The 13,672-nt window shown below is 48.9% G+C and overlaps 1 protein-coding gene across 3 annotated transcripts in view; it reads right to left on the bottom strand.

Annotated features, from left to right (window-relative positions):
* SEC14L2 (SEC14 like lipid binding 2) overlaps positions 1 to 13,672 on the bottom strand; it is a 43,312-nt gene that overhangs the window by 11,795 nt on the left and 17,845 nt on the right. For all 3 annotated transcript variants that reach the window (XM_035097769.2, XM_060269936.1, XM_060269937.1), the window contains 6 exons: positions 11,155 to 11,230; positions 5,232 to 5,275; positions 4,269 to 4,328; positions 3,957 to 4,145; positions 2,263 to 2,358; positions 203 to 263 (listed from right to left, as the gene is read on the bottom strand). In XM_035097769.2, coding sequence (XP_034953660.1) covers positions 203 to 263; positions 2,263 to 2,358; positions 3,957 to 4,145; positions 4,269 to 4,328; positions 5,232 to 5,275; positions 11,155 to 11,230 — 526 coding nt within the window. The remainder of the gene's footprint in view (positions 1 to 202; positions 264 to 2,262; positions 2,359 to 3,956; positions 4,146 to 4,268; positions 4,329 to 5,231; positions 5,276 to 11,154; positions 11,231 to 13,672) is intronic.

The following is a 13,672-nucleotide window of genomic DNA, read 5'->3' on the forward strand; positions in this document are numbered from 1 at the left end:
TTTTTTTGCCCATAGGAACGCATTAATTAAATTTCAATGCATTCCGATGGGATGACGCGATTTGCGAAAAATTCGTCTTGCAGGACATTCGTCTTGCGAGGTACCACTGTAGACTGAGTGGCATGTGGCCCCCAGAGATTTCCCTTGAGGTCCTCAGGCTTTAAAGGGGTTTTCCACCCCAAGTTTTGCTTCCAAGGCTCACCTTTTATAACGTAGACTTGTTTAAGGGACTCAGGATAGTTCTCTTCAAACATGGCAAGAAGCTGAAAGGGTAGGAGGGGAAATGAGTCAGGAAAACATTTCAGAGGTGCTTTATATGCCAAATTATGAAGCAATTAATGTATCTAGATTCCCTAACATTTAAAGGGAAAGGGAAAGGACCAGGACCCCTGACAGTTAAGTCCAGTCGCAGATGACTCTGAGGTTCCGCCGCTCATCTCGCATTACAGGCCGAGGGAGTCGGCGTTTGTCCGCAGACAGTTTTTCCGGGTCATGTGGCCAGCATGACTAAGCCGCTTCTGGCGCAACCAGATCAGCGCACGGAAATGCCGTTTACTTTCCCGTCGGAGCGGTACCTATTTATCTACTTGCACTTTGACGTGCTATCAAACTGCTAGGTTGGCAGGAGTTGGGACCGAGCAACGGGAGCTCACCCCGTCGCGGGGATTCAAACCGCCAACCTTCTGATTGGCAAGCCCAAGAGGCTCAGTGGTTTAGACCACAGCCGCGTCCCTTTCTCTAACATTTACCTTCCGATAAAAAAATCCCCAGTTCCATCTAGAGCAGGGTTTCCCAAACATGGGTCTTCAGCTGTTTTTGAATGACAATTCCTATCATCTCTGACAACTGGTCCTGCTAGCTAGGGAGGGTGGGAGTTGTAGTCCAAAAACAGCTGCAGACCCAAGTTTGGGAAACACCGGAGAGAAAAATTTGTCTGAGCTTACTTCCCCCTTCTTTCATGGGGTGTTTGTAGCTCTGAGGTTAGCTTATTTTTTATTTTAATTCATTCTGAAGTTTTTTGATGGTTGTTTCTAACTGGGTTTTTTAAAGATACTGATTATTCCATAGTTTTATTCTTTCTGTAAGAACAGCACATTTCTTTATTGCGTTCACATCCCACTGTTTTCCCCCAATGAGCCCAAGGCTCATGGCTTTCTCCCTCCTCTTCAATCCCCACAACAACCCTGCGAGGTAGGTTAGGCTGAGAGGTAGCGACTGGCCCAAGGTTCACCCAGTGAGCTTCATGGCCGAGTGAGGATTTGAACCCTGCTCTCCCAGATCCAGAGTCCAACACTCTAACCACTACACATCAGTCAAACGGTATTAAAAATACAAAATACAGACATAAAAATAAATCAATCCATTTTATTGTGAATACTAACACTGCTCGTAATATTTATTTGATTAATTACCTGCCCTTCACACATCACAACATATTTTTTTAAAAAAAACAATATTAAAAACAGCTCAAGATGGATTACAGTCACAAGAATAAGTTGGGTCCTTAAAAAATACACATCTCAGGGGTCCAAGGCAAGGACAAAGAGATGTGTCTCCACAAAGGGGAGGTGGGAAGTCAAGGGGATTTGAGGGAATCCTACAGTGGTACCTCGACTTACAAAGGTGATCTGTTCCACGGCGCTCGTCGTAAGTCGAAACCTTCGGTTGTCAAAGCGTCCATTGTGCGCATGCACGAAGCGCAATTTTGCGCTTCTGCGCAGGCGCAGAACGCGCACACGGCGAAAAGGCTTCCGGGTTTTCCAACTTTGTAAGTCGAAACCTTCGGAAGTCGAGGCATTCGGATGTTGAGGTACCACTGTAATATGGTATGTGATGAATGTAAATTTGAATATTGAAAATCAAATAAATATATTTGGGGGTGGGGAGATGTGTCTCCGGCATATGACATACTGAAGGTGCCACACACAATTCTGTTGTGTGGAGGGAATTCTTGGGACAAATATACAGTGGTACCTCGGGTTAAGAACTTAATTCGTTCTGGAGGTCCGTTCTTAACCTGAAACTTTTCTTAACCTGAGGTACCACTTTAGCTAATGGGGCCTCCCGCTGCTGCCGCCATGCATTTTCTGTTCTCATCCTGAAGCAAAGTTCTTAACTCGAGGTACTATTTCTGGGTTAGCGGAGTCTGTAAACTGAAGCATCTGTAACCCGAGGTACCGCTGTACAGGACTAAAACTGCACTCCAGACAGCAGATACATTCATTCAGCGATGCAATGGGGTGGGTTCCCTGCCATTCTCACCTCAGAATAGGCATCCACAGCTGGCTTCCAGAGATGCTTCAGGCCCAGCCCTTCAAAATCGTAAATCATCATGACAGTTTCAATTCTCCTCCCCAGCTTTAAAGAGGGAGGGCGGGAGGGAGGGAGGGAGAGAGAGAGAGAGAGAGAAGACAAAACATGGTTTAGACAAAAACATCTACAACCATTCCTCCCCCTACCTTTTGCCACGTTGGTGTCCTCCATATGTTTATATAGAATCATAGAATTGTAGAGTGGGAAGGGACCACAAGGGTCATCTAGTCGAACCCTCTGCAACCAGGAATCCATTTTGGACAATGTGATAAAGCTGTCCTGGCTAGGGTGAAATTACAGTCCCAAAACATCCGGGTCGGCACCAGGTTGGCTATTCTTTACATTTAGCAGTTGAGATCGGATACCCCACCATCCCATGGCCAGAATGTTGGTGGGTGACTGTGCTGAAGAATTCCACACAAAATTCATAGCTGCCAAGTCTCCTGTTTTTCCACGGCAAGCCCCCGTATTTTGTTACCGTTTCCCGCTGTCATCCCGAATTGATTAATATTCCGTAAGTCCCCCGGATTTAGCTCCTGCCGGTGGCCATGTCCCGGCTCCCGGCTGTCTGCCCATGTCTGGACATGCGCAGAAGCGCTTTCTGTTGCCCAGACATGCAGACACGGGCAGCCCGGCACTGGAAGTCGCTTCTGCGCATGTCTGGACATGCGTAGAAGCGACTTCCGGTGCCGCGCCGCTGCTGATCCCGGATTTTTCAATCCGGGAGTTGGAGGGTATGACACAAAAATTCATAGCCAATGTAACAGGTGACCACAGGCAGAAGACGATGTTTTAAAGGAGAGCCTCTTAAGAACATTAAGACAAGCCTGCCAGAACTGTGGTTTGTTAAGTGCGCTTAAGAGCTGTGGGAGCTGTAGTTTGTTACGGGGGCTGAAAGTAGTTAGGAGAGACCTCGATATTCCTCCTCGCAGAGCTACCGTTCCTGGAGTTCCCTGCAAAGAGGGAAAGCTTGCCCAATACTTCTGGGAACTGTAGCTTTGTGAGGAGGTGGGGAAGAAAAAAAATGACTGTTTAAAGTCGTATCGTGGTGCTTTAAAAGTATAGGCCATCTCCGATTTGCGTCAGGGTTGTGTTCCAGGTCATCATGTGCAACGGTGGCGCATGCATAAGCCCATTATGCCCCTGCCTTGTTACGCCCCCTTTTCCGGCCACTTCTGGGCCACCATGGTGCATGCACGCACACCCTCCAAGCGTCCCTGTTTCCCAGGGACAGTCCCAGATTTACAGAAGCAGGAGTCCCGGTTTCTGATTTGATCCCGGAATGTCTCGTTTTTCCTTAGGACGCCCCTATTTTCATTGGAGAAATGTTGGAGGGTATGGAGTTATGCAACCCCTGAGCCAAGGAGATAAGGATACAACCTTCAGCAGACATCTGAAGGCAGCCCTGTAATAGCAAACTCTTTAAATGTTTAATATTTTATTATGCTTTTATATATGTTGGAAGCTGGCCAGAGTGGCTAGGGCAAGCCAGCCATGGATGTCCCTATTTTCATCAGAGAAATGTTGGATGCGCATGTGCGATCATGCATCAATTGAACGCATGTAAAATTGGTTGCTGCCTGTAGGACATGAATGTGGCAGACATAAAATCAGGCATTCTAGGCCGGGTACCAAGGCCTTACCTTCTCACTTTGCTCCACACACAGATGCCGTAGAAGCTCACAGTCCTGGAACTTTTTTTTAAGCAAATCTTGTTTCGAAGCTGAGAAGAGGATCCCTTTGGCGTCGAGAGGTCCAATGATCTCGTACCAGATGGGGCAGCCTTCCCGGTCAAAACCGCATCTTCCCCCGGCCATGTACTTCGTAATGACCTGTGGGGGTCAATATACAAGCAGGTGAGCAGGCCGAGGGTAAAGAGGCAGCTGGTTATGCGTAAGAGGAAAATTTGGGGCAGGATCAGACATATGGACAAAGCCAATAAATTAGGAACGCACCTCTGGGGCCTTCCAATCCAGGATATGATCTGCATCCATGTGCTTCCGGCATTCAATGTGCTGTTTGGGGGGGAACCAAAAAAGGGAAAGCTATTAGTGAAGAAGACAAATGGTAGGTCAGACACGAGATAGGGCTGCCCTTGAAGACAACACAGAAATGGCAGCTGGCCCAAAATGCAGCAGCCAGATTATGGGCTGGCGTTAACCTTAGAGCTCATACAACCGCTGTTCTCAAACAGCAGCACCGGCTGCGGGTTTGTTTTCAGGCCCAATTCAAGGTGTTTATAAAGTCCTAAATTCTTATGGCCCCGTTTCCAGAAAGGCCACCTCCTTCCCTACAGACACTCCTGGGTGTGAAGATCAGCACTCAAAAGTTCAGGGGGTGGGTGGGAGCCCAGGGGAGGGCCTTCTCTGTGGCAGCCCCTAAGTTGTTATATATGCAAACTAGGCCACTTTTACAAAGCCTTTTGGGAACCAATGTATTCTGTGATATGCTGGGCCTGCTGGGATGCATTATCCTCAAACCCCCCCCCCAAAATGAGGGTCTTGATGGACCACTTAATGATTTTTCTGCCTGTTGTGGACGTGGTGCGACGTTATACTAGGGGCTGCGTGATTTTTAATTGTATTTTTATTGCTTTCTCATATATAGTGCATTTTGCTGTATTACAATTCCAGAGAATGCAAAAATAAAAATAAAAATGGTATTTTATACAATAACATAAAATGCAAGGTAAAGAAAGACAAGCATTAAAAATGCAATTAAAAATCAATATGAATATGTAACACAACAGCCATGCGCTCTCCTGCTTTCAGTTGCAAATCCACAGCCACACTGCAAACTACTTGAATGAAGTGGCACTTAGACCACTGTTTTTGAACCACTGCGTTATACAAATTATCAATGTGAAGTTTATGATTTTCATGGATCTGTTTTGATAATTATAATAATAATCCTCTTACCTTCCGGAGCATGGCTTCAGACTTCTGCAAGTCAAAACACCGAGCTGCAAAGAAGATCATGAAGGGTTAGAGACCAACCTGCAAAATACCTGTGCTAAAAGGTAACAACACCTATATGTACCCAGCTCTTTTGGCTTGCGCCCTATTTGCACACATTTCCAGATGTGCTTCTGTTTGAAGGGCAAATCCTTCCAATAAACAAGCAAGGTCGCTACATTTCAAAAACGGATTCCCCACAGCTGCCATTTGTGGTAAACAAAGACTCGCCCAACTTAAAAGCGACACGCTGAGCGAGCGTCATTTGGCCCCAGGGTCTCCACTTTTATTTATTCCTGCTTTCCCATCACTCCTTCTCACATCAAACGTGACCGTTTCATCGTCAGGTATCTGAAGGGCTGTCACGGGGAAGATGGAGCAAGTTTGTTTTCTGCTGCTCGAGAGGGTTGAACCCGAACTAACAGATTCAAATGACAAGAAAGGAGATTCTCTGTCTAAATGTTAGGAATGATGCCAAGAGCATTTTAACAGTGGAATTCTTCAGCCAGTGGAATTCTTCAGCTGCAATTCCTGCATTGCATCAGGGTTGGAGGTCGGCAAACTAAGGCCTGCGGGCCAGATCAGGCCCAATTGCCTTCCGGATCTGGCCCGTGGACAGTCCGGGAATCGCCATGCGGATCGGCAGCATGCACATTCTTTCCCTCTCCCTCACACAGCGGTGGCGCCGCCTCCTCCTCCCTCCCTCCCTCCCTCCCTCCTGGCTTCTCCCTGCCCTGCCTAGAGAAGGAAGGGGGCTGGGCTTTGTTGGTGCCAGCAGCAGCAACGCTTGAGCAGCCACCGTTTTAAGCAGCCCCTCTCTGTAACCCTTTTGTGCGCCACTCATCGTCCCTCCGTCGCCGCTGCCAGCCCCTACTGCTCGCAAGACACAGGTAAGCAGCCACCGGGGCTTATCCGGTGCTGTGGGGAAGGGAGGAGAGAGTCGGGGGGTGGCTTATAGTCCGGCGTCCCGCAAGGTGTGAAGGACAGTGGACCGGCCCCCTGCTGAAAAAGTTTGCTGACCCCTGAACTAGATGAACCTTGAGGTTCATTCCAGCTCTACTGTTCTATAACCATTGATGTTTGCAAAACCATTACAAAATCCTGCAGCAGAGGTTACCATTTCACCTCTGACTTCCTTATAAATATCAGTTGTACAATTGTTTGTGCGACAAGCAGGTAGCCGGTCACTATACATTACCGCAGGAGCTGGTGCAACCTGTTAATTAGACCCCAGGGTGTAGGTGTCTGATGGGGAGTGCCTGATCCTGTTTTTATTCTCAGTGGAACATAATCAGGGATTAGGAGGGCGGCTCTTCACAGCTAGCGCCTTCAAGGATTAATTACACCTTGACAACATCTCCCTTTTCAGGATCACACCCAAGAAATGCCACTGAACCAGGGGGCAGTAGCTTGCGAGAACCAAGTTTATTTTGAAGGTGAGGATCCATCTTAAGGAGAGAGAGAAGGGGTGGGGGTGGGGGAGGGAGATGTTCTGGCCAGGTCAAGTCAGAGGCTTCCCAGCCAGAGGCAACCCCTTCCGGCAGATTTCAGGTGACAGGCAGAGCACCTGAATCTGATCTATGGACTCTTATCCTTTGGCAGGTTTCCCCCTGATTAAAACAAGACCAAAAGGGCAAGTAGGCCAGGTGGCAAGGCCTGGAACAGGTTCAGAAAAAGGCAGCCAAAAAGGATCCAGGAGCCAACCTCTGGAATTTGTTCCCCCAAGAGATAGTGGCAGCCAATTTGGATGGCTTTAAAAGGGATATTCAGGCCAATTCATGGATGAGGACCAACCTCGACGGCCACATTTCGCCTCCACTGTCGGAGAAGGAAACGCTTCTGAATCTCATGGGCCAGGAGTCTGTTTCGCCTGCTGAACAGCAACTCGAAGGGGAGAAGGCAGACTGACTCCAGCCGCAGCCAATCAGCCTCAAGGGCACAGAGGAGAAGGTGCTGATGAAAACCTTCTTAAGCAGGGTTTCCAGCAGCAGTCAGCGGTTATAAACAATACTTGTAGTTCCTTGCTGTTTTCTGCTCATCTTGACCCTTGACCCCACCTGATCATCGGATTCCCTGCCCCCTGGACCATCTGACCACATGGGTTGCTGTTTGGCTGACCCTAGGACTGGACCTGACTTTGGATGAGGACATCTGACAGTAAGAGCTGTTCGGCAGTGGAATTTGTTACCAAGGAGTGTGGTGGAGTCTCCTTCTTTGGAGGTCTTTAAGCAGAGGCTTGACAGGCATATGTCAAGAATGCTTTGATGGTGTTTCCTGCTCGGCAGGGGGTTGGACTGGATGGCCCTTGTGGTCTCTTCCAACTCTACGATTCTATGATTCTATGATCTCAGCGACACCTTCTAGTTGGCTGGTCTCCCACTCCACTAAGCTCCGCAGGCTGTTGCTCAACAATGAGACTACGAGTTGGCCACTGTGGAAACAGGATGTTGGACCACATGGGTCTTTGGCTTGATCCAGCAGGGCTCGCCTGAGGGCCTTAAACACACATTTTCACAAATATATGATGATGATGATGATGATGATGATGATGATGATGATGATGATTTAGTGGGAAGGATCATAGCTCAGCAGTAGTGCATCTGCCTTGGTCCCAGGTTCATTCCCTGGCATCTCCACTTAGGGCTGAGAGAGATCCCCGCCTTGACACCCCAAAGAGCTTGCTGCCAGTCTGTGTAGACAGTACTGAGCTAGGTGGACCTTTGGTTTGACTCGGCATAAGGCAGCTCCATACACTCCTAATAATACTAATACATACATGTCAGGGGGCCCTGGGTGGGGAGCGAGTTTGCCCAGGGACAGGAACTAAGGGGACCAGCCGAGCAAGAGGAGGGCTGGCTGGAGCACGAGCCGGAAGGCGGTGCAAGGGCTCTGAGCGAGGCGGAGGGGTCTAGGGATGCTTCCGATACACGCGCGGAAGAGGAGGTGTCCAAAGGTACTGCAGCAGGGGAGGTATCGGAAGTTGGGGAATCGAGACTGTTGAGCAGTTCGGAGGAGAGGTCTGGCCCCGCTCCCTCCCCCTGAGGTCCATAGATGGGGAAAGCGTCAGGAGCAAAGAAGGAAACGAGGCGGGCCGAGGTTGTTTTGCTGGCGTAGATCGAGACGTGCGCCAGTTCCGGATTCTGACTCGGAATAGGCGGTCATGTCTTTCTGAACTCTGAACTGTACATGTGTATATAGTATTAAAATCTGAGAAGCCATCACGGAGCCTTGGTGGTCTTTGGTTGTGGGAAGCCGTACACCAGCCCTGACAATACGTTATTAGCATCACCATTTGAGGAAGGGGCACAGCTCCGTGGTATGTTCACTAGGGTATCAGCTGAGAAAGATGGGGAATGGCTACCTATGCCTAATGGTAGGGCCGGCCCCTTGTGTTGCAACATCTCTCCATTGCAACACAGGGCTAATAGGACTTCGGGGAATATCAGGGGCCAGGGAAAGGGAGATAAGGCTGCGATAACAGCCAGATAATGTTTAATCTCGCACTGGAGAGCCTTATCTTCCCAACAGGAAGAAACTCCAGGGCAGAGTCTCAAGTGGCAGAACTGGTTGAAATAAGAGTCTGGCGGACTTGAAGAAGAAACTCTGTGGGTTTAATTGCACTTATTGCGAAGCTCTTCCCTGGCACACAGGTCAGCCCTAACCTACTTCACAGGTGTGTTGTGGGGATAAAGTGGGGAGGAGTGAAACCATGTGTGCCACTTGGAGCTACTTGGAGTAAAGCTGGCATATAAATGTAATAAAACAGAGACAGCAATGTGGTGAGCCATCATGGAGAAGGAAAGAGAGATTTTTTAAAAAAATCCAGCTTATTTTGATTATGAGTCGCCTAATAAAAATATGTTCCAAGTTTGCCCATTCCCCAACCTGGTGCCCTCCAGATGTTTTGGACTACGACTCCCATTGCCTCTGCCCACTTTGCCAGGCTGGCTGGGGCTGCTGGGAATTGTAGTCCAACAACGTCTGGCGTTCACCGCATTGACTAGCCTTGATGTAGAGCAGGCATCCCCAAACTTCGGCCCTCCAGATGTTTTGGACTACAATTCCCATCTTCCCCGACCACTGGTCCTGTTAGTTAGGGATCATGGGAGTTGTAGGCCAAAACATCTGGAGGGCCGCAGTTTGGAGATGCCTGATCTAGAGTGACAGGAAATTTCCTGAAGCGAGTGGAAAGATTCCCAAATCAGGTTAACAACCCCCCCCCCAAAAAAACTATCTGCTCCCATCAGCCCCAGTGAGAAGAACAAATGGTCAGGGATGATGGGGGCTGTAGTCTAAAGCATCTGGCATTGTGCTTCTTAACCAGGAGGGTGTATGAAGATCTCAGGGTGGGAGGGGTGAGTATTTTTTTAAAATCGTACCACTAGGGACTGCTGCCCCTGCTCAATCCACTCAACAACCCACCTGCTCCTTTGCTAGACGCTCTCCACTCAATTTACACCTCACCCACCCCCTCACCTATCTCCCCCCCCAGCTTGATCCAAGGCCCTTTCCCCTTTTAAATGACTGGGGAGCCACTTCACAAAGTGCCTCACTAAACCACTGTGTGGAGCGCCCCTGCTCCACCCCGTTCACTCGCTTGCCGGCCTGCCATTCCTCCTGTGGGACTTGGCAGCCGCACAAACTGCATTGTGGCAACAGCCTTACGTTTTTAAGTATATAGGCAGATATAAGTTTTTTTAAAAAAATCACAAAACTTCAATCCATTGTAAAAGTTAAATAAAATAATTAGAGGAACCAGGCTTAAAGGAGGAGTGTGGGATTTTTATGTTAGCTAAAAGTGGGTATGGGCTGGAAGAGGTGGGGAAATGCTGACCTGGAGCATATTAGGTTGGTGTCTCCGTTTTAAAAAGAACAGGGAAATCTGTACCAAGTTTGCGTGACCATGGCTAGCCACACACATTGTTATCTGGATTGAGCACTCAGTCACCTGGGCCCGGCCTTGGAATTCTGAACAAGATCCGCCTCTTTGTGAACCCGCTGTGTTTAATGCAAAGCCCGTGCCTGGGACGTTCTGGTTTTTGGACTTTACCAAACAGAGAAAGTGCAAGCAAAGGAATCTTGGGTGATAAAAAAAACGACTCTCTCCGTTCATCCCAGTTAGGGAAGATAAACACACACACACACACACACACACACACACACACATTCCTCTTGTTCCTGCAAAGGCCTGTCTGGCTCTCCATACCAGCTTCCAGGCCGCAGCCGATATATTTACACTTGGGAGCACTTGCAGGCAAGTCTACAAAAACCACCAAAGAACCAGAGAAAAGGTTCTTTTCTGCTCATGCAGAAAATCCCAGTTTCAATCCCCAGCATCTCCAGGTAGGGCTGGGAGAGAAAGGACCCCTGGATGGTTAAGTCCAGTCAAAGGCGACTATGGGGTTGCGGCACTCATCTCGCTTTCAGGTTGAGGGAGCCAGCATTTGTCCACAGGCAGCTTTCCGGGTCATGTGGCCAGCAGGACTGAACCGCTTCTGGCGCAACGGGACACCGTGACGGAAACCAGAGTGCACGGAAACGCCGTTTACCTTCCCGCCACAGTGGTACCTATTTATCTACTTGCACTGGCGTGCTTTTGAACTGCTAGGTTGGCAGGAGCTGGGACAGAGCAACGGGAGCTCACCCCGTTGCGGGGATTCGAACCACTGACCTTCTGATCGGCAAGCCCTAGGCTCAGTGGTTTAACCCACAGTGCCACCCGCGTCTTGCATCCTTCTTGGTACCAGCCCAAGAGGCTCAGTGGTTTTAGCCCAAAGGGCCACCTGAAATCCTAGAGAGTCACTGCCAGTTGGTGCAGATGCTATTGAGCTAACCACTACATCAAGTGTTCCCTGGCACAAAGCAAACAACCCCCAGGCCTTCTTACCTCGGAGCCATTTCAAGAGATAGTAGTCCTCTGTGAGAGGCATCAGAGGAAAGATATCCTGGATGTTCTCGCGGAACTGAGGAGAAAAATGAAAAACATGGATGTGTAAAGATTTAGGATCCCGTTACGGGAAGATTTAAGTCCTGTTGAATACTGTGGGACTTATTTCCAAATAAAATAGCTCTCTCCACTATACATTTTAAGCAGCATCGTACCACTTTAAACAACCATTGGCTTTCCCCAAATCCTAGGAATTAGTTTGTTAAGGGTGCTGAGAGCTGCAGTTCCCAGAGTGGCTTAACAATCAATTCCTCTCCCCAGCAAACTCTGGGAATTGTAGTTCCATGAGGGGGGTATTTTTGTTTGTTTGTTTGTTTATACCCCGCCATAGCTGCCAAGTACCCCGTTTTCCCCGGGAAACCCCCCGTATTTTCTTACCGTTTCCCGCAGGTGTCCTGAATGGCAAAATACCCCGGATTCCCCCGGATTACGGAGCTCCTGCCAGCGGCCATGTTTTTTTGGTGCCGCGCCGGCACCGGAAGTCGCTTCTATGCACTTCCGGACATGCGTAGAAGCGACTTCTGGCACTGTGGACATTTTGGAAATGGGCACAGCGGCATCGGAAGTCGCTTCTACGCATGTAGAAGTGACTTGCGGTGCCGCGGTGCTGCTGATCCCGGATTTTTCAATCCGGAACTTGGCACCTATGTACCCCGCCTTTCCCCCTAACATGACTCAAGGCGACTTACAGATAAAAACAAGAATCACTAAAAATATAGAAAACAACAATTAAACATTATTAGAATTAAAACTCTATACATATATAAAATTGGTTTAAGACACACAAATAATTGCAATAATGTAATTATTGTTCATGGGTGTCAGACACCCTAAGTTCCTGAAACCAGTAGTGTTAGAATTTAATCAATGTTTGGACTGTTAAAACTGGGTAAACAGACCCAGTGTGTGCTAGACACTGATGATGCTTTAATTAAGGCAAGTGTCAAGTGCGAATTAAGGCAGGCTGAGCTTCTGTGTTGGGCAATAGCCTAGGGATGTGCTATTAGGACAGGGGTTGTCAACCTGGTTCCTACCGCCCACTAGCAGGGGTTCAGGATCCTAGGTGGGTGGTAGGGGGTTCTACGGCACAAGCTGAATCCTCCTTCCATCAGGCACTGGTGGGCGGTAAGGAAATTTTACCATCAAGAAAGATGCATTAGTGGGCGGTAGGTATAAAAAGGTTGACTACTCCTGTATTAGGACAGCACAATGAATCGGCTGATGTCTGATTGGACTGTGCTGATGGAACTGGGAAGACCTTCTTTGAGTGTAACACTGAGAACCCCTGCATTGCAGGCTCAGGTTGTATATACCGTACTTTTTCATGTATAAGATTTTTTTCCCCCATTCATAAAAGTGGGGGTCGCCTTACACATGGGCAGTACATAGGGTGGGCATTTGATTGGTTGCTGCTGTGGCTGTCAGCGGCTATTGTGCGGTGTTATTGGTTGCTGCGTCAATGGGTGGTGTTGATTAGCTGATGCTCTGGCAGTTGGGCGGGTGATTGGCAGCTTCTGCCGGCGGTGACATATGGGACATATGGGAGGTGGATCTTGTGACAGGGGCGGGTGAGTGATTTTCTGCAATTCCCCCCCCCCCTAAAAAAAGCTCAACAACTCTGTTCCAACTCCCCCCATTTTCTTAAATTTGAGTCTTATTCCATCTATCCTACCGGTATAGATGGAAAAGTACGGTATGTTTAAATAAACCATGGACCCTTGGAAATTGAGCCAGGAACCCCTGGAATCTCTCACCGCTCGGAGATAGGAGCGGCTTGCAACACTAAAAACAGCACGACATCAGCCCATTCATTAAGAGCAGTCTGTTCCCCAAAGCCTGGTGGAACAAGGAGGTCTTCACAGCAAGGAGGGAGCCAGTCTAGCTTCTCTAGGGAGGGAGTTCCAAAGTCTGGGAGCAGCCACCGAGAAGGCCCTCTCCCGCGTCCCTGTGAGGGTGCCTGTGAGGGTGGCAGGACCGAGGGAAGGGCTTCCCCCAAAGATCTCAGAACCCAGGCAGTTTCGTATGAGGGAATGAGATCTTTCAGATCGCTTGGGTGTAAGCCATGTAAGGGCTTTATAGGTCATTATCAGCACTAATGTGGCAGCTAGACTGGTGACTCGGAGTGGCCGCTGAGACCATATAACACCAGTCCTGAAAGACCTGCATTGGATCCCAGTACGTTTCCAAGCACAATTCAAAGTGTTGGTGCTGACCTTCAAAGCCCTAAACGGCCTCGGTCCAGTGTACCTGAAGGTGTGTCTCCACTGTTCAGCCCGGACACTGAGGTCCAGCTCCGAGGGACATCTGGCGGTTCCATCTCTGCGAGAAGTGAGGTTGCAGGGAACCAGGCAGAGGGCCTTCTAGGTAGTGGCGCCCGCCCTGTGGAACGCCCTCCCATCAGATGTCAAGGCAATAAACAACCATCTGACTTTTAGAAGACATCTAAAGGCAGCCCTGT

The sequence above is a fragment of the Zootoca vivipara genome, chromosome 17 (assembly GCF_963506605.1).
Source record: "Zootoca vivipara chromosome 17, rZooViv1.1, whole genome shotgun sequence".
Classification (NCBI taxonomy): domain Eukaryota; kingdom Metazoa; phylum Chordata; class Lepidosauria; order Squamata; family Lacertidae; genus Zootoca; species Zootoca vivipara.